The sequence below is a fragment of the Neodiprion pinetum genome, chromosome 1 (genome assembly GCF_021155775.2).
Source record: "Neodiprion pinetum isolate iyNeoPine1 chromosome 1, iyNeoPine1.2, whole genome shotgun sequence".
Lineage (NCBI taxonomy): Eukaryota > Metazoa > Arthropoda > Insecta > Hymenoptera > Diprionidae > Neodiprion > Neodiprion pinetum.
Genome location: NC_060232.1, coordinates 31,254,628 through 31,274,123, shown reverse-complemented (window position 1 = coordinate 31,274,123; position 19,496 = coordinate 31,254,628). Strand labels below are relative to the sequence as shown.

The window sequence follows — 19,496 nt, the reverse complement described above, 5'->3', positions numbered from 1 at the left end:
CATTTGTTTCTCTATCTCCATTGTAGTTGGTTGATCAATTTCCATAAGGGAACTTCCTCCCGCGTTCCTTGTAACGGCCCCTTGAATTGATCCCAAGATAATTGACGAACATGCGCAGACGTTACGGTGCGTCGGAACGCAAACCGCCTCGAAGTATCCGTGATGCGGCAGAAGCGTCGCGTCGCTAACGGTGAAACGACAGTGTCGTCGAAAAGTGATGCACAGAGCTGATTGTGCAGGTGAACCTGTAGTGTGATACTTGGGAGGTGCTACAAGTGTCGTACTCCGTTCCGATAGTCAACCTGTTTCGTCGCGCGCACGACGTGCCTGCAATCAATGGATTCGTTGTCCAGGTGTACCAGTCTCGTCGATGACGCAGAGATGGAGTTAAGGTAGGAGACAACCTGCAAACTCTGTCGCGTCGTCTGCTCCTGCAGTGAGTAAAATTGAATCTCTCCTTTTCGTTGGGTATTTGGCCCCTCTGACCCGCAACTAGACCGGCTACTTTGTCTAAGAACAGGGCCAACTCTCTCTATCTCTCGGACGATGATACAGGTTGGGAAAATTTATTTTTAACTCTGCCAAGTTGACTGGATCTGCGAAGTTCCCCGACTTCTCCAAACCGAGTGACTTGAGAGGTTATTACGAAGGCTCGGAAAATTTAACTCTCATTTACGTAGTAAAATGATAAAATCGGAGGAATTTTTTTATCAAATTCCTGTAACTCGTAAAATAATATCGTGTCGGCATTTCCTCTTCTTCCGCTGTAGTTATTGGCACGATTTATTCTTTCTTCGGAGACGTTCAAGCCTCGCGACCTTCGTAAAAGCTCGGCGTACCTGCAGAGTACAGACGCTCACCTTTCTTTGGAGTTAACAGGCTATACATTTTACGTGCTTTCACGTGCTTGAGTCACGCCGACACCTGTTTCCGACTAGAACCACCGAGCCACACAGCGAGACTTCGGGTCACCTGGATCCGGCATTAAGGAGAAAGGTATTCCCGAAATTTCGAGGCAATTTACACGCCGCGCCGGCATGTGCGTTGTTTTTATTGGACGCCGCTCTCTTTAAACACTGAAGACTGGTGAAGGCGCGTACGTTCCAGCTTCCACATACCTGCGCCAATTTCCACGGTATAAGTTTATATTATACTCGTTAACAAACACTTGCAACTAACTACACAACTGCAGCAATATTTTTCTCCAAGCTTCGTGACTTCAGACGTCTCTGAGTAACTTGACGTCAATTTGAGTGGCTCGAAATTACTTCGTATACGGTCTCGAGTGACTTGACCCCACTTCAACTCACTTGAATTATTACTTAAGCACGGACTTGAGAGATAAACTTGAAAGACCTGTTCGAATAGTATCATCGATTACACTTCGTGTAAAATGATTCAGATTCTTTTTGTAAACTGTTTTTCAAGGTGGATGTCAAACATCGGACATTAATCATTTAGTAACTATTGCAAAAAGATACCAATCGCCTCAATTAAAGTTAATTGTTGTAGAGATTAAATGCATCTGGGTACAAACGAAACCGTGTAATTTAGGGGTTGCGATAAATTCCGAAGCACCAGCATTATTTTGAACTATGCTGCGGTTAATGACGCGAGCTAGATTTCTCACTCTGCTGTACATGTGTACGAATTCCTCGTTACTGTGATTAGAAAGTACGATAACTAGAGCCCTTCGCTTTCGGCAAAGGATAATTGGTGATGATCGATTGGCAAGCAAGAGAATGACTTGATTCAGTGCAAAATGTGGTAAAACAGTGAGAGTGAATTCCTTGCTTGCTTTCTTCACTTCCACTTGCTTACATCAGGATATTTCGATCAAGTATAAAAAATACTTACTTGCCTAGTTATATGACTTCCGCTTTTATCCAATTTATTCGACGATTATTATTGCATCGACTTTTACACAGCGCATATGTTTACTGGTGGTTTTCAACGTCGGCGAGTATCATATCTACGTCATTAGTTCGTGATAATCAAGCACTAAAAGGTCGTGGTTTTTTTCTTGACTGCACAATATTTCACTCATTGAAAATGCTGACAGTTAGTTTTGTTTGTTTCGTGTTCTACCCTCTTGGCACATATATTATTCAGCGATAGAACGATATCTTCAGCGTGCCATTGAATTCGACGCAGCACGCAGTTGGTCGCGGTTATCTTTAACGTCTACACGTCCGTTGGGTTACTCGGATTGCAGAACGTATTTGTCGTACGTTTTTGCAAGATGATCGTTGCTACTCGTGTTTAAAAAATTTGCCAGACTGCACAATTAAAGCTTTAAATAAAAACTCGTGTCTTAAGCAGCAGTTTTTCCTGAAGTTGGACTCACTGCGCAAATTTTTTCTACATTGTTCCACTTCGCAAAGAACATTTTCATTCTCAACGTATATACATATAAAAGGTAAATACGGACATTGTTGCGCAAAAATTGAATATTTTCTTATGATAAATCATCTTATATATTTTTCCTAGTCATGCACGGGCACCAAATCGATCTGCAACTGATCCACGAGTTGTAATTATATGAACTGCAGACGAATATCTCAATCTGAATCTCATAATCCATTCGATATTACCGGCGACTGTTTGACGCTGTAGAACGTCTCATAACCTACTGATAATTAATATCGCATCGTCCGAAGCTCGAACAGCGTGATAAGCGTGATGTTTCTTGTAGCTTACAGGATTACTTCATTATACAAGCTACGCGTCAAATGCTTCATTACTTTTTGCAATGCGTTGTACGTCGCACCTGCGGTCGATACGTCGGCTGATATATTTTGCGATCTCTAGTTTTTCGCGAATCTACCAGCCGCCTTGGTGCGAATAATGAGTTCCTTGTTCGTAATGTGTTGTGAACATTTTGTGTTAACATTTTGGGTGCAATCATCGCGACGCTTGCGGTATATCTGATATAAGATAATATCGAGCAACGTTCCTACCGCCATTCTTTCTCCTAGAGATTTCTCCGCCGATCAGGAGAAAGCCGAACTCGATTCCGCTTGACTCGAGTGATCGGCATACAATATCTCACAAGAGTGTATCGTGCTAAACGGGCTTAACTTGAAAACTTCGAGTTGTAGATAATATTACAAACTCTCAGCTCGATTGTGCGTGTAAACCTTTTGTCACTCGCAACTCTATATTTTTCGTACGAGTATTCTATTTTTGTATTCTTAGTTCTGTCGATAGATTCTCATAGTTTTTCCAATTCTTCAAACTGGAAAATGCAAATTTCATTATTAACATTTCCATCGTACATGAAACTGAATTCTCATTAAACTCTATGCACCTGGGGGTAATAAACTGGTTATCGAATCAGGTGATAGTTGGAAAAGATTGACGGCAAACAAATTCGCAGACGATTTATCATTGCGTTGAATCACGTTCAGCGAACGGTGAGAGTTTAAAATTTCCGGCATGAAATACAAAAACCCTGAAGGTTATATCACACATATATACGTCGTAATGATTATCCTCGAGTTAATTACATCTCAGGGCGAAGTAATAACCGCCAGCTGTTATCAGGGGCGTATAACAACCCAATAAGACGAGACGAAAAGTCGTGTGAAAATGTGTTTTCACCACAGTACATACTTTCAGATCCGACGCGTTCGCGGCGAGTATAATTTGTGATCCGAATGCCCCGCGGCTGATTTCCACGGCGTAAACGCCTCGTGTAAACAACAGTTTCGTCACATACGAACGGCTTATTCCGCCACCGGTCCGACACTATCTCCCCATCGTCGTTGAAGCCCGTATCCGCCGGTTATAGCCGTCACCACGAGGCCTCGCGTTATCGTCACGTGGTCGGCGGGACGGTCGGCCATCTCCGAGGAATTCCTTAATTGCCCACCGCCCTGGGGCAAATCGTTTCTCAGTTAACCGGCAACAGGGGCCCTGAGTCCCAGTGGCGGGTTCCCCTCAAGTGAAACGCGTTTCTCGGCAAGTTTCCGTCCATTACGCGTGTTGGTCGCCGGTCAGTCGGTCAGTGGTCAGTGGTCGAGCAGCACATTAAGGAAAAGGAGTTGTTCCGTCTCGATCAGCGTGAGTTCTCTCTCTCTTTCTCTATCTCTCTATCTCTCTATCTCTCTCGCAATCAGCCTTGTCGCACACGCAATCAGCAAAATGACGTTTCTTTGTGCTGCCGACTTGGAGGATAAATCGGAATCTCGGTACTGAGCTCGAGATTGTCGCGCTTCGCTCTAGCTCCTTGTTATCGAAGCTTTTCGCGAGTTTGCGTCGCGGTTCGCACAGTGACTGGAGATCAGGTGAAATTGCGTTGTGTTTCGCTGGAACTCCTGTCCCACCAAGGCTTCTCAAGGACGACTCGACCAGCGACGACGCCTACGTCCTCGAGATCGGCGACGACGCCGGGGGCTTCTCAGTTCATCGTCAGACTGGAATGAAGCAGGCGAGATCTGTGAAGGTGCCTCCGCTATTTTATCGCACTGACGATGTTTCCGCAGCGAGTTTTCGTTATACGCCAACGACGACAACCGGTGTGCAACGCAGTTGCGAAACCTCTGTACATCGCGGCCGTAATCGGTTTGTGAAGTGCTGACGATCGGATCTACAGCTGACGGAATATCGTTCGTTACGATTTAAATTCATTTCCTTGTTACTGTCTGGTATCCGCCCATTTATGCGGTAGTTTTGCGATCAGCTTAATCCCGTGTTTCGTGAAAATTTATTACAAAGAGAATTTTCTTACCACCGCTCGCTCGCATCCTCCGATTATTATGATTTACCAGTTTACTTTTTTTGCACAGTGTTTCGTGCAAAACAAACGTCCCCCATATGCGATCGTTTGAATTAATCGTTGCTTTGCTCCATTCGCAGTGAAATTTACACGACTCCTGAAGGCACCTACGTAATTGTTAATCAAAATTTACCCGAAACTCTGTTACAAATGAAATTTTCACGACTTCGCCGTACGCGTTCTTCTGTCAATCGGTATTCATTGTAGCTATCCAAGACACACACACACACACACACACACGTGATTACCACTGTCGTTCAAAGCTCAGCTCGAAGCGATGCATTAAGTATGTTCTTGTTCAGCTATAATATACACCAGTGAAAAATCTACATGTATGTAAAAAGTCCAGACGAATGAGCAAAACAACGAAAAAATCCAACCAGTGTACCGTCGTAAAGTTTTAAACGTCGCGGTTTAAAAAGATTCCACCGCAGCTCGTTACGACACCGGATCCTCGCGGCTAGATTCTTATCCTTGACCTCCGGTTTGTTTTATGAGTTATTGGTTGCTAATTTTTTCCTTCTTATTTTCATTCTCCTTCCGCGCTCGACACTGGATGATTGTGATTAAGACGGTCGAATATAGTGATTAATCGAATAGTGACGGATAGATACTGAGGTGAGTTTCGTGCTTGGGACTTCGGACACGCGTTCGACACACTGTAACGTAGGATGGCCGACCAGGTGCCTCCTCTCCGAGTCGTCGAAAGCAACGGGCATGCGGACAGCTCCTACGAGATTGATCAGCTCGAGAATGGACTGGCAAGACTCCCGCTAGGAAGTCCTCGGAACAGGGTTCTCAGGTAGTTTGAAACATCTCTTCTCATCTCGTCGACCGAGACGTTTTCCATACCCTTGTCAGTTCGGTTTGAATACGTACGGTCTAATGAACGACCTATTCTGACTGCGCAATTCACTTTCCTTCATAAATTTTTTACTTTTTCTATGTGTGACATTTAACTCTAATCAATCAGACGTCTGCAGACTGACTACCGCAGATTACTCGTGTTAAAATGACCTCTTTGCGAGCACAAATTTCGTCGTCAAGTGCCGACAATTCTCATTAAGTATTCTACTCACGATCACAGAAGCGATGTGTCGGTCAAAGATCTCGAAATGAGATCCGGAATAAGGTAAAAAATTCTTTTTTATTCGTATCTCATTTTTCCTCATACGGAGCGCCATGTGCGGCTCGGCGGCCTTACAAGGATGATGAATCATCGACTCGACATGTCACTCTACGCATTACGTGCATAAAGTGGAATTTGCACCTAGTACTACACCTCCTTGTTCCTTATTGATAAAATCGTCTCTCACGCAGTTTTCGAACACTTTTGTCAAGCATATATTATGACCTTAAATTTTTCCACATGGTAATATATGCATAATGAGTGCACGGTTGCGCCAAGGTGAAAACTCAAATCATGAGGCTGTTTTCGTATGTAACAGTCGCTGACATGGACGTTGTCTTGTGGTTAGACGCGACCGATGTTTAGGTGGGAATCGTAAGGTATATCAATCTGACAAAGATTGAGGGGCAGTCCAAGATCGAAGGTGGAGTTTTGAGGTAACGTTTCCATTCCTGCTTCTTCAACTGAACGGAACGGAATCATGATATTGAATTTAGGAGACCTTACATAAGAACGATTCTAACTTGATAACTAGATACGGTTCGACCTTCTCGTTTTTTCGCTACAACGATAAGGCACACAATTACAATTTCACTCAATATTTCTCAATTTTATTCCCACCAATAATTGTAATTTATAACTGTCTTTATAATCTGTGATAATCGTCTGAAGCTCTTTTGATCGCTTTTGATGTTGCGATGATCGGTTGTAATTGAGCTCGAAAATCAACCGATAGAAACCACCGTTTCATTGCGTGACACAAACTAATAGACAAGTATTTATAAAATAGACGTTGTAAACAGAAGAGAATGGATTGGAAAAATTTTTCAATTCCATATACGTTATATATTACAGTGTCCTAAAGAAATGTAAAAACAAATGTAAAGAAAATATTCCCGTGGAGCACATTTTCAATTCAATACGCATTTCACCCATTATTCAAACAACGACGAAACGTTAAGTAAGTATGTAATTAAATGCTTATCGTTCGTACGGTTTTTGCAGCTTGGTAAAAGAACAAAGCAAAATATCTTAGTCACGCGCTGCAAGTGCAGAGATTTGGTGAATTTATAGGCCGTGTCACCGAGGTCAATAGGTTGTTGGCTTCGAATGACTTCCACCACACGCGCGGTATCATTCGATGGGTCTCTGCATACGTACGTACACGCTGCTATCACGTGCTCATCGACTCACAAATAAAAGAATAACAGATAATTTATCAACCATTCTGGAACAGATTGCGGGTAACACAGCAATCTGTATAAATTGTATCGATAAAACTACACAGCTAGATAGTACCTGTGATTTTTAAGCTGAAAAACATGTTTTAGTTACTTGATTGATACTCTTGAGTATCGTACTCGTACCGAAAATATCACATTTTATTTTACACGCTTGGTAGGTGAGATAACATGCCATGCGGTGTAAATTAATTACAACAATTTCCAATCTATCGCGGGCCAATCGTCACCTTATACCAATATCTACACTTCTACAACAGAATACAATTTAACGTAGTTAATGTATTGTGTAAAATAATTTTCAACACCCCGTCAGTGCACTGTAATATATGTATGACTATAATAATATTTTTAATCACCTATTATATAAATATGTACATAACCCAATTTTAAAGTGAAGGGTAAGAATTCTCGACCTCGTAGATAATATATTATTGAATCTTGGTGAGCGGTCATAGAAATGTAAAACGTATTTTCGTTAACGTTTCGCCCCGGATATGGGCCCTCCTCAGAACTTGAAGAAAATACGTTTTACATTTCTATGACCGCTCACCAAGATTCAATAATATATGTACATAACCTTTGTCTAGCTTTGACGATGAGTGTGACTATAATAATATTTTGAATCACCTACTATATAAATATGTAAATAACCTTTGTCTAGCTTTGACGATGAGTGTCGAGACAATTTGTCACAGCTCTACAACTATCTGATCTTGATTGTTTCCAATTTTATCACTGTTCGATTGTTTAGCCATGCGTAAACATTTCTAATGACGTTTTCTATTATCTCTTGTTACAGGAGAACTAGAAGCCTGAATGCTCCGAGTCCGATCCAACAGTTTGGGCCATGCGGTCGAATAATGAAGAACTCTGCTATGGTCATGTAAGTACACGTATACCCGTAATATGCATTTCGTAAATTTCAAGTTTTCGTCAATACTCGTATAGAACCATGCGTCGAATTGTGCTGTATACGGTTGGCACTATTACTTCAATATCGAACTATTTTACACCCATCGAATAAAAATAACTCGGTCGTTCCACAATTCTATTTAATACGCTACAGGATTCATAAATCTTCGTATTGTTTCAATTTGCCTGAAAACAATCACGTCATAGATCGAAAAACAATCGGTTATTCCTGTTAACTGCAAAACGAGACACGGAAAAAGAACCGTTGAATTTACGCGCAGGACAGTAATTATATACAGTAAGAACTTTTTGATTTTGTGTAGTTTGAAATCTGTAAGGGCTCGTGCGAATTTTACTGGAGCTCATCAAAATTCACATGAATTTCATTCCAAAAAAGAAAATTTCCGACAGCTTCACGCATCATGGTGCAAATTTTGTAAGAATACTTATGAACTTTAATTGAATCAAGGAAGTGTGAAATTAAAACTAAAAACTAAAAAATACTCGAAATTTTGAAAAGTAAAAATTACAGGAATCGCGACGAGAAATAGTTACGTTGACAAATGTTCTTTGAAATTTTGAAGTACCAATAATTTATAAGTTGTTTTTTTTTTTTTTTTTTTTATTTGTGCGCAACCATGTAATTTTTTTGACGATTCTCCATCCGGAGTCAAGTCGCTACAGACATTTTGCGTATCGCTACGGTTCACCGCAATGAGCGCAAAACGAGAAGAAAAGCAAAGAACTTAGCAATTCCACGACACATTTTATCGCAATCACAGTATTCGATGATGCGTGTACAAGTATATCAATTTTCAAGTGAGTGCGTTTATAATATTGTCGCGTGGGCTTATCATCGATATTAGATGCGTGTATGTGTAGCAGTATTAACAAGGCGAAGCGATTCCGCGTTTTCTTCAAGACCTGCGACGAGTATACGGAGGCGCATGCGCGATACCGAGTTGTTTGACATTAAAAAATGTGACTTAATTCATCGGACGCGACAGTAGGGCCACGACTCTCGTTGGTGAACGACATGGTGGGGACGCCGTCTGTCAGGTGGGCAATTCATGATATCCTGACTTTTGACCGTGCACGTCAAACGGACAGCTTTTGCAACGGTGCACCGGAACGAGACTCGACAACACCTCGTTTCGCTCATTTCAGTGCATTTAATGCAACGTTGGTATTCATGAACGAAAATAAAACAAAAAATAAAATAAAACGAACGACGAAAGACGTAAGGATCAAAAAGAAAAAACGCTGACCACTTTATAATATTATAATGCATCGGACGGATGCTCGTGGCCCTGTATAATGTAACAGATAACATTGTGCCTACTGACCAAATTTTAATATCTTGTGTGATTTCTTTATACCGGCTATTGCGCTTTATTTCCGTAACTGACGATGGGATTCACGCAAAATGCACAGTCAACAGGCGTGAGTTTACGAACACAATTGTTTTCATCCTCTTTTCGTGCTTTTATTGCCGTAGGACGGGTGATAGAAAATAGCTAAATGATTAGAGGTCAGCGAATATACGGTAAAAAAGAAGCATTACTTTACTATCAAATTCCGTGAGCATTTTTATTTAATCTTGTGAACTCTCGGCTGCGAGTACAATATAGACACATGTTTGAAAGTCTTCTCCAATCACTTTTTTTGTGATTGAACACCTCCGATCGACACTCTCAACACGATTTCACTCGCATTCTTCCATAATTTATGTGTACCGTGTCTGGCGTCCTTGTGTCGACATTTGCCCAAAGCTATATCGCAAATATTTATATCAAATAAATATTTTACACCGCCTTGCGCGCTGCAGCAATACGCAAACTTTACTCTATGTATTATGTACGTTTATTTGGAGTCAAGCGTTTTCCGTTCGATCCTAAACCGATAAATAATGAAATAATATCACTCGTGTGATAATATTACACCGATGGTGGTCAAATCGATTCACAGTTGCCGCGCGTAATCGTAACAAACGCAAGGCTGTTGCGAACCTGCAAGGCTCGTTCGCGAATCGACCGGCGTCAACTTGCCAAACTGCCATATTTCTAGAAATCAATTTTTTGATTCGCTCGAAAAACAAGTTTTCAGCCAAAGTATGTACCTATTGAAATTCGAAAACCGTCCCGGGGAATCGCAACCGATCGTTTAGACACGTTCTTTACCGCAGTGCAAGTGTCCTTCGAAGCTCGAAGGCCTCCGCATCTATCCATCATTGATTATAACAACGTTATTTATGTGAAAGTAATGATGAGTAATGGTTAAGTGCTGTTATAATCGTGTGCCGCACGAGTACTTTTTCTGCGGGAAAGCTCAGGGCTGAAACGGTGTTGTGACATCGAACGTAACGAGGTACCTGTAATATTCGTATAATACTTCGCTTAAAAAATGTGTAATCGTTCGAAATGTCGAGTCATTTGACGATTTTCACGGGTTCGGATCCCTGTAGCTTCGTAATCGATGATACGAAATTAAAATACTAGTAATTAGCAAGGTGAATCCGGCCAATGTAGAAACCTACAATTGAAAACATTGATAATAGATCTGAATTTTTCAAAAAACCTAAAAAATGAAACAGTAGTTGACAGTTTGACATAAGTATAATTGATCACTGCGAAGAATTTCTAAATTGTTTCGCAAGAGAATGATGTTTCGTTAATTTTAATGATTCTTACACTAATCACGAAGAATTTTGTCAATTTGCGAAGAGAATACATCAAAGGTTGAATGAATTATTTACTGAAATTATCGATGAATTAAATTTATCTATAATATTACAGTCATAACGCATGCGAGACAAACAAATATCAATCGCTCTTAGGTTTCAAGGATATTGTGCGGCTGATTGACGTCTGGCAAATTGTGTGCTCATTAATGTAATGCGAGGTTCATTAATGGCAGTAATTCATGTAAGAAACGCTTTATAGTAGGATACGCTCTGATCTGCCAAGATACCCTGTCAAATTCTATTAATTATTTGCAATTATGTACGTTTTTCAAGGCGAACGCCTTCGTCATAAGTTTCATTAATTATAAATTTAACTTCATTACTTTACCGTACCAAAAAAATATTAACTTAACAGATACTATACCGCTAAACATTATTTAAAAGGAACGAAAAATAGTAGCGAAATTTCCTTTTCACAGCCAGATTTTTCCAATTTTCATTCGACGAGCAAATTTATTGTACGACTATCTGGCAGTGTGGTATCGTAAAATAAAATTTCTTGCCCAAGATCATCGGGCAATAGATTATTATGCGTCGGTAATTGGGTGTTAAGTCTTGTCCAGCAAGTCTAACACGTGTACATAATCGATTTGAGAAATTGTCACTATTTCCTGTTTGAATATTCCAGAATAGTTCTTCCCAAGTTTTCACGTGTGGTGAATTTGCTTTGAAAGCTCGAGCTTTCTAACGGCCTACATATTTTACAGTCATTATCTTGTAGTTCATTATGATAATATTTCAAATATTCATAATCTTTTTATACGGTCGAGAATGCCGCTTGAATCGCTCAACGAAACGTTTCACAATAAGCCCGGTAATAAGCAACTGACTTATCGTGAGCAGCTCTATACTTGCTTTAAACAATACCAAAAGAAACATAGATTATGTCATCGCTGTCAATTGAAGACTGTTAATGACAATGCAACTGGTAACAGGCGAAACACTTCCAACAGAAGAAAGAAACGAAACGTTACTTGTAACAAATTTTCTTCTTGTCTCTTTCTTTGACTTATTATTCTGCGTGAATTTGCATTTGTATTAATAACTAGATTAAACAAACCCGTTTCATTCATTCATGCATTCATTTCAGACAGTATATCGATACTCACTGCAGCTTTATTCTCTGCTACACTGAGACAGAAAATACAAAAAGAAATTGGTTTCCTATTCGACTCGATTCGATTTTGTTTTATTTTGACGTACTTTGAGTTTTCACTGGTCAATATTACGTATGTAACGTTACGTGCGCCCATGAATTATGTATTTATCACATGGTAGAATTATACCTTAGAATCGTTGACGTGCGCTTAGAAGTCGAGTATATATGTGGTGACGTAAGTTCACGCGGTGACAACGCACTTGTCATAATCTAGCGGTTCGTTGGTATCAAAAAAAGCAGGGGAGAAATAAATTCGAGAAAAAAGAGGAAATTTATTCCGCTTATTGTCCGCTAGCTGCCTCACCGGAAACCGCCACGTGACCATAAGTATCCAGCTTGTCACGCACATTGGTAGTCAATATTATGTAATAGCAGACTCATCGCGTTCACGTTTCATTACAATAAACCTGAATTAATTTCAAGCGTCGTACACCCGATTGAACATACATCGGATTCTTTCTGGAATTCTATTCGCTTGCCTCGTAATTTCATTGATCTAATAATCGGAACGATTTTCAGGACCATCCAGGACCCCGCGTCTCAGAGGCTGACGTGGTACAAGCCACCGTTAACGGTGCTCGTCATCAAGAAGGTCCGCGACTCGTCAGTTTTGCCACCTTTCGTTCAACTGGTTACATGGCTGATCGAGGTAAGCCGGAAATTCTTTCTTTTCTTCCTTAACTTGTTCGGTCGATGCTTATCCGAGATTTGGCTTCAGAGCCCAAAGATTTATTCGTATATACTTCCCCTTTGAATTTTTACCCCTTTGCCGTTCCATGTGTCTCATGGTGCTCATTTCCGTGGTTAAGATAGCGTTGCAAAATTTATCCTACTCTCTGCGTGGAAAAAAAGGAGTCATTACTTGTCGGCGTCTAATCTAGCCAAGTCTTAAAGTTTGGGATATAATAAAAGAATGAAGATATGAGATTTCAAGTCTATAAGGGGAATAAGTTTATTTTTTATATATTATTTATAATTTTCAAGTCAATCTGTGCTGTTGTTTGAAAACTATAACGAATTTGAATATTTTATTTACCAATCACGAAACATTAATTATCTGCCAATTAATGCAAACTCTGTATTCTTTTAGGAGAAACGGATGGTGGTTTTCGTCGAAGCATCCGTCCTGGAGGATCCCGCCTTAGCGCGGGACCCCAGGTTCCAAGGTGTTCGAGACAGACTTCAAACTTTCCGAGACGGCACAGACGATCTTCAGGTTCTTAAAATTGTTGTAATAATCCTAGGAGAAATGATATCCCGATGGCTGTGTAGTTGATATTTAAGTGAACCTAATTCGATACGTTCGTATGTCTTTTCTGGGTCTTTCTTTAAGCATTTATTCTCTCAAACGTTTGGCGTTTCACATGTTTCGCCCTGGAGTAGTTCACTGTAACCTCGATGAAACGTTAATTACAATATTTCTCGGATTTTAAAGAGATTCTCTGCAGGACCGTATCGACTTCATCGTCTGCCTTGGTGGTGATGGGACCCTCCTCTACGCCAGCCTCCTATTTCAACAGTCCGTACCGCCTGTGATGGCCTTTCACTTGGGTTCCTTGGGTTTTCTTACACCCTTCGAGTTCGACAACTTTCAGGAGCAAGTCACCAACGTCCTAGAAGGTCAGTACTCGCCAACGAATATTCGCCCGCATTATACCTATTCACGTCTATTTTCATTCCCGTTCCTTACCCAGCATCCTACTCTTCTGCAGAGCGTCCCGATTCCCGTCAATATTCAAGCCGTAGTTGCGTCACTTCGTACAAGATTCAAACCGAGAAAGCTGCCCAGAAAGATTCGTGCAAAGTTATAAATAATCGGCGTGAATCGGAGGTGAAAATCGATACATCAGAAATTTACTGTTCATGGGATGGCAACAGGTGTCAGCGACACTTCAACGTGCCTCTGCTGACTTCTTTCGACATTGAAGAGTCCACGGGTGAATTTTTAGAGAGCGATAAAATCGCCGAAAGTGAATCCAACCCGTTGTTTGAGATTAAGAATCGCCGATCTGACGTACCTGATGAGCTCACGAGAGTAAACGTCTTGGGTGAAAACACGTCAGACTTCGATCATCGGGTCACGAATATGATCTCACAATCAGAGAAGTCACTCGTTTCCGATGAAAATTATCGGACACGTCTTGATCGCGCAACGAATGAGAATTGTAGTACGGTTATTTCTGATGTACCTGTAATACGGCAGACTGATCGATAATACGGGCTTCCCGGTTAAATTAGTGTTGACAAAATATGATAACAAGCGAAAAAACAGATTCACCATCACTGCGTGTTACGTACTACTATTCATCCTTTCATTACATATCCCTTACCAAGATCGTCGTTGACGTTACCAATTTGCTTTGATCAAACATCGGCGGATGAGAATTTGCGCCAGGCTGCATTGGCGAATAAATATTGTTGGAAAAGATTATTGCAGTAACCGTGTTACATTTTAAGAAATGATTTGTCTGTTGATTCAACCATATCAGTATAACTAAATTTGCGATAAATTGACTCAACTCTGTTTGAATTTTTATCAGGTCATGCGGCGCTGACTCTGAGGAGCCGTCTTCGTTGCATAATCATACGCAAGGGCGAGGAGGGACAGCCGGCAAAACCACCGACGAACCTTCTGGTACTGAACGAGGTGGTAGTCGACCGAGGTCCCTCGCCTTACCTCTCGAATATCGACTTGTTCATCGACGGCAAACACGTTACCAGCGTCCAAGGAGATGGTCTGATCGTTAGCACGCCCACGGGGTCAACGGCGTACGCTGTTGCTGCCGGGGCCAGCATGATTCACCCCTCGGTACCGGCTATCATGGTCACCCCTATTTGTCCGCACTCTCTGTCCTTCAGGCCAATCGTTGTTCCGGCTGGAGTCGAACTCAAGGTATCTCAGTCCGCACGAGAGGAGAACGATTTCTTGTCTTCTTGCCCAGGAGTATCGTCATAGCATATTCTTATTATAGAGGTTCGATACACTGATAGTATTTTCTTGGTTTTTCCAATTTTATTCTTATTTACTACTGCTTGAGGTGAGGTTTAGTCGTCATAAAAGTATACACGAATAGAATATCAAGTTTTTTCGTAAACATAGGGAACATGTAATATCAACATTTTTTTTCACTTCTTTAGATGCTTCGCAACCTTCCGGTGTAAGAAAGAAAATTTTCAAACACTGACGTTGCATACAGTACATGCATAGCCAAAATTGCATAGTCGTGTATAAATTGCTTCTCCTGGGCAGGATTATCAAATTAACATAAAGTAACAAAAAAAAAAAATTAAATTTCCATGCTAACGAACATATGATGTACTTTTTATTTTTGTACATTTTTTTTTTTTGTTATGCTTATTTGTTAATTCTAAATCAAGAATTCACTGATATAATCTAACAATTGGATGTTGTCGAACAAGTCTAGCTTCTATTAGCTAAGAAAATCAGTTGTTCCGCACCTTTTGTCAAGATTAGTTGAGTCGAAATTTATTATTTTTGTGTCAAAGTTATCTTTACACGAATAGACAAAGAAAGCGATTAATAGATGTGAACTATGATGATGATAGATATCCGTGTCACCGGACAGCAGAAATACGTCTTGGGTATCGTTTGATGGAAGAAATCGTCAGGAGCTTTTCCACGGAGACAGGTAAATGAATATATTATTAGGACGAAATTTTAACAGGTAGTATTTATCGTTTTCAGATAATGGCCAACAGCGAGGCTCGCAGTACAGCCTACGTCTCCTTCGACGGACGTAACCAGCAAGAGCTTCGCGTTGGGGATAGGTTTGTCCCAAAAGATATACTTTTTTTTATATCTTGTCACATATCACTTTTCCATCCTCAATTTGTTCAGCCAAATATTCGATTCGTGGGTGTGGTCATGTAATTTTTCCAATATACCGTGGTCACACTACTAAATCCGTTCGTAATATATCCGTGACAAAGTTTTTCATCAAGATTTTTTCGACATTTTCACTGTATAAAATCTATCACTGTTCACTCTACACAAATGCCATTTTTTTCTTCTCTTTGTTGAATATTTTTTCATTGTATGTTACTAATGTTACAACGAGACGTGGGCTGTCAAGACTGCTGTGCAACGTTGATGTGCTGGTGATGGTGACCTTAGTTATTAATCTCACACACTGGAATAAAAAATATTGCGTACCATATACTATCCCTGAGTAACTTTATGGTGAAGGGGAAATGTTAACCATGGGATGGTGATGGTGATATATTTATTAAATAAGACTACTAGCTTGATTTGAGAAGACATATGGAGGAAGATGAATGTTGTCATAGATTAAAATTGGGAAATGAAATTCAGAGTTTTACAAAATTTTTGAAGTGTATGCATAATATGAAAAATCGAATTATGGTGCTATTAACTGAAAGGATTGTCAAATATGCTTAGGATTATTTTGTCTCAAGCATAAAATACACTTTAAATACTGTAATATTACATGAACAATATGAATTCTTACCAAGGTATTTTGCTGTCCAACAGCTTGAGAGTAACAACTTCAATTTATCCGGTACCCAGCATCTGTGCAGCTGATCAAATCACCGACTGGTTTGATTCTCTGGCGGAATGCTTACATTGGAATGTCAGGAAACGACAGAAACACTTGGATGAACTCAGCGATCTGACGCATTCCTCCAGCAACGACACTTTGGATTCGCTTGATCGCGACAGCTAGGCGTCATGCATTTTTCTTCTCAATTGTCTGATGTAATACGCTGTTCAATTTTAAGATGAACTTCTTAAGATGTTCAGATTCTTCTCAAACATCCCTTAATCAATTTTCTTTTAGATAGCACGATCGTACACAACGCTGGTCTGATGAATGAATGCGGCGAAGTATATCTGGTTTATTCGAATCTCTTGCCAAATGAGGTTCGATTGCTCACGGATGGTAAAGCGGACCAACTTATCGCCAGATTCGATTGAATATACAATATGATACTGATTAAGTTTAGGATATACAAAACAGAGAAACGAAATGAAAATAATGATGTAACGCTTGTTTAATCGATTTTGATCTGTCAGAACATGGTCAAACAAATATCGTGATTAGAGGGAGATACTAAGTAAGTTAACTATCGCGAAAGCTCAGCATTAAAGCGAACCAAGACAATATATGGACTTTATAAATGCCACTTACTATTACTGTTTAACAAATTCGATTGCAATGCGCATGAAGTGTTGCTTAAAACTGTTCACTATTTTTAAGAACCCTAACTTATAACGCATGCATAGAATAACATGTAAGTGTAGATCGGTAGAGGATATTTTTTTATTTATTTAAGCATTAAAACATTGAATTAGTTGATGAGGAATGAAAAATTACAAAACCAGCAGCAACTGGGTCACAGCCAAATCATCCCTGACACTTTTCACAGTTTGCATGTCCCCAATATTTGACGTTGTTGTCATGAACCGTATGTTTTATTACTAGAAAATTTTGTTGGGCACATGCAATGGTTTTACGTATACATGTACATGAATATATACCAATTTACTGTAGAATTTGATCATTACTAAGATAAAACGGTGCATCTAGACCAATTTGTTGTAAATTTTGAACGAATCTTACCATTAATCATTGTTTTCAATAAAAATTACTTTTGTACAAATATTCGAAAGTTATTATTCAATCGAAACCCTCAATCTATTGAATAAGGATCGGAGTGTTATTACCTCATTTCGTCTGATTTCGGGGGTGTAGAACGTGTGATAAGTGGGGACTTTGAGGATTGTCAACTAAGCTACAGGCGATTGGTCGTCAATAGTACAGCTTCGGAGCCAAAATGCTGCATATTATATTTTAACTGTGAAAGGAGAAATTATCTCCGTGGGAGAAGTATTTATCGCGAAGGCATACGAAAGAATTTTAAACAACATTGAAATCTATAGATCCATTCGCAAAATTGACTGGTTAATATATACGAGAGATATCTTATCTGAAGTGTTTCAAAATGACCCCATTTTAGAGTAAAGGAATCCAAAGGGGTGAGCCTCACTTTTCACGATTTTTGAGTCAGTAACCTTCAGTCCGGAAATCGTTTTATACGACCGTTTCGTGAGTTACTGAAACCTGCAAACCTCAGAAAACGCAAAAAAACGCGTAGGTCCCGTGGCAACGAAGTTACCAAGAAAAGATCAGCAGCGGAAGATTTTCAGAAATAAAGTATCTCGTTTTTCAGCTGTAACTCTTGAGCACTTGATCGTGGGGTATTCAGACTGCGCCCAATCGTTTTTTCGTGAAAGGTACGTCCATATGGTGCACCAAAGAATTCATTCTAGCACTTTTCAAAATCGCGAAAATTTTCGCCATAAATGCAAAGTTAGCCTCACTTTTTCTTCATTTTTTGAGCCGAAAATTCTTGGTCTCAAATTCGATCAAAATGACCCTTACCTGACCAATTGGACCCTCAGGAACTCAGGAAACGCAGCAAAAAGAGCGTGGGACCAACAGCACAAAAATGACGAGCAAGAAGGCACCTGCTGAAAAACGTCGAAAACACGGGATCTCGTTTTTAGCTGTAACTTTTGATCCGTTGATCGCAGCCTATTGGGACTGCGCCCAATCGATTTCTCTCGCAAAATTACGTCGGAATAGTGCAAGAAGGAATTTGTTCCAGCACTTTTCAAAATCGCGAAAATTTTCGCCAAAAACACAAAGGGGTTAGCCTTACTTTTTTTTTGGGCAAAAAACTTTTGGTCTCAGATTCGATTTCAATGACCCTTACCTGACTAATTGGACCCTCAGGAACTCAGAAAACGCAGCAAAAAGAGCGTGGGACCAACAGCAGAGAAATGGCGAGCAAAAAAGCACCTGCTGAAAAACGTCGAAAACACAGGATCTCGTTTTTTGCTGTAACTTTTGATTTGTTGATCGCAGCCTATTGGGACTGCGCCCAATCGATTTCTCTCGCAAAATTACGTCGGAATAGTGCAAGAAGGAATTTGTTCCAGCACTTTTCAAAATCGCGAAAATTTTCGCCAAAAACACAAAGGGGTTAGCCTTACTTTTTTTTTGGGCTAGAAACTTTTGGTCTCAGATTCGATTTCAATGACCCTTACCTGACTAATTGGACCCTCAGGAACTCAGAAAACGCAGCAAAAAGAGCGTGGGACCTACAGCAGAGAAATGGCGAGCAAAAAAGCACCTGCTGAAAAACGTCGAAAACACAGGATCTCGTTTTTTGCTGTAACTTTTGATTTGTTGATCGCAGCCTATTGGGACTGCGCCCAATCGATTTCTCTCGCAAAATTACGTCGGAATAGTGCATGAAATAATCCATTTCGGCACTTTTCAAAATCGCGAAAATTTTCGCCAAAAACACAAAGGGGTTAGCCTTACTTTTTTTTTGGGCAAAAAACTTTCGGTCTCAGATTCGATTGAAATGACCCTTATCCAACCAATTGGACCCTCAGGAACTCAGAAAACGCAGCAAAAAGAGCGTGGGACCTACAGCAGAGAAATGGCGAGCAAAAAAGCACCTGCTGAAAACCGTCG

The 19,496-nt window shown here is 40.2% G+C and overlaps 1 protein-coding gene across 17 annotated transcripts in view; it reads left to right on the top strand.

Annotated features, from left to right (window-relative positions):
* LOC124224888 (NAD kinase) overlaps nucleotides 1-17,612 on the top strand; it is a 44,356-nt gene extending 26,744 nt beyond the window's left edge. For 5 of the 17 annotated variants that reach the window (XM_046637189.2, XM_046637117.2, XM_046637207.2 and 2 more), the window contains exons 2-9: nucleotides 7,953-8,036; nucleotides 12,487-12,616; nucleotides 13,058-13,183; nucleotides 13,416-13,587; nucleotides 14,508-14,860; nucleotides 15,535-15,617; nucleotides 16,481-16,705; nucleotides 16,788-17,612. In XM_046637189.2, coding sequence (XP_046493145.1) covers nucleotides 7,953-8,036; nucleotides 12,487-12,616; nucleotides 13,058-13,183; nucleotides 13,416-13,587; nucleotides 14,508-14,860; nucleotides 15,535-15,617; nucleotides 16,481-16,673 — 1,141 coding nt within the window. In that variant the 3' untranslated portion in view covers nucleotides 16,674-16,705; nucleotides 16,788-17,612. Of the gene's footprint in view, nucleotides 1-199; nucleotides 437-2,154; nucleotides 2,420-3,656; nucleotides 4,066-4,104; nucleotides 4,611-4,646; nucleotides 5,583-7,952; nucleotides 8,037-9,062; nucleotides 9,125-12,486; nucleotides 12,617-13,057; nucleotides 13,184-13,415; nucleotides 13,588-14,507; nucleotides 14,861-15,534; nucleotides 15,618-15,673; nucleotides 15,757-16,480; nucleotides 16,706-16,787 lie in introns of those variants that run through there. The other 12 variants (XM_046637186.2, XM_046637177.2, XM_046637168.2 and 9 more) reach the window with 12 other exon arrangements.
* Nucleotides 17,613-19,496: the final 1,884 nt, after the last annotated feature.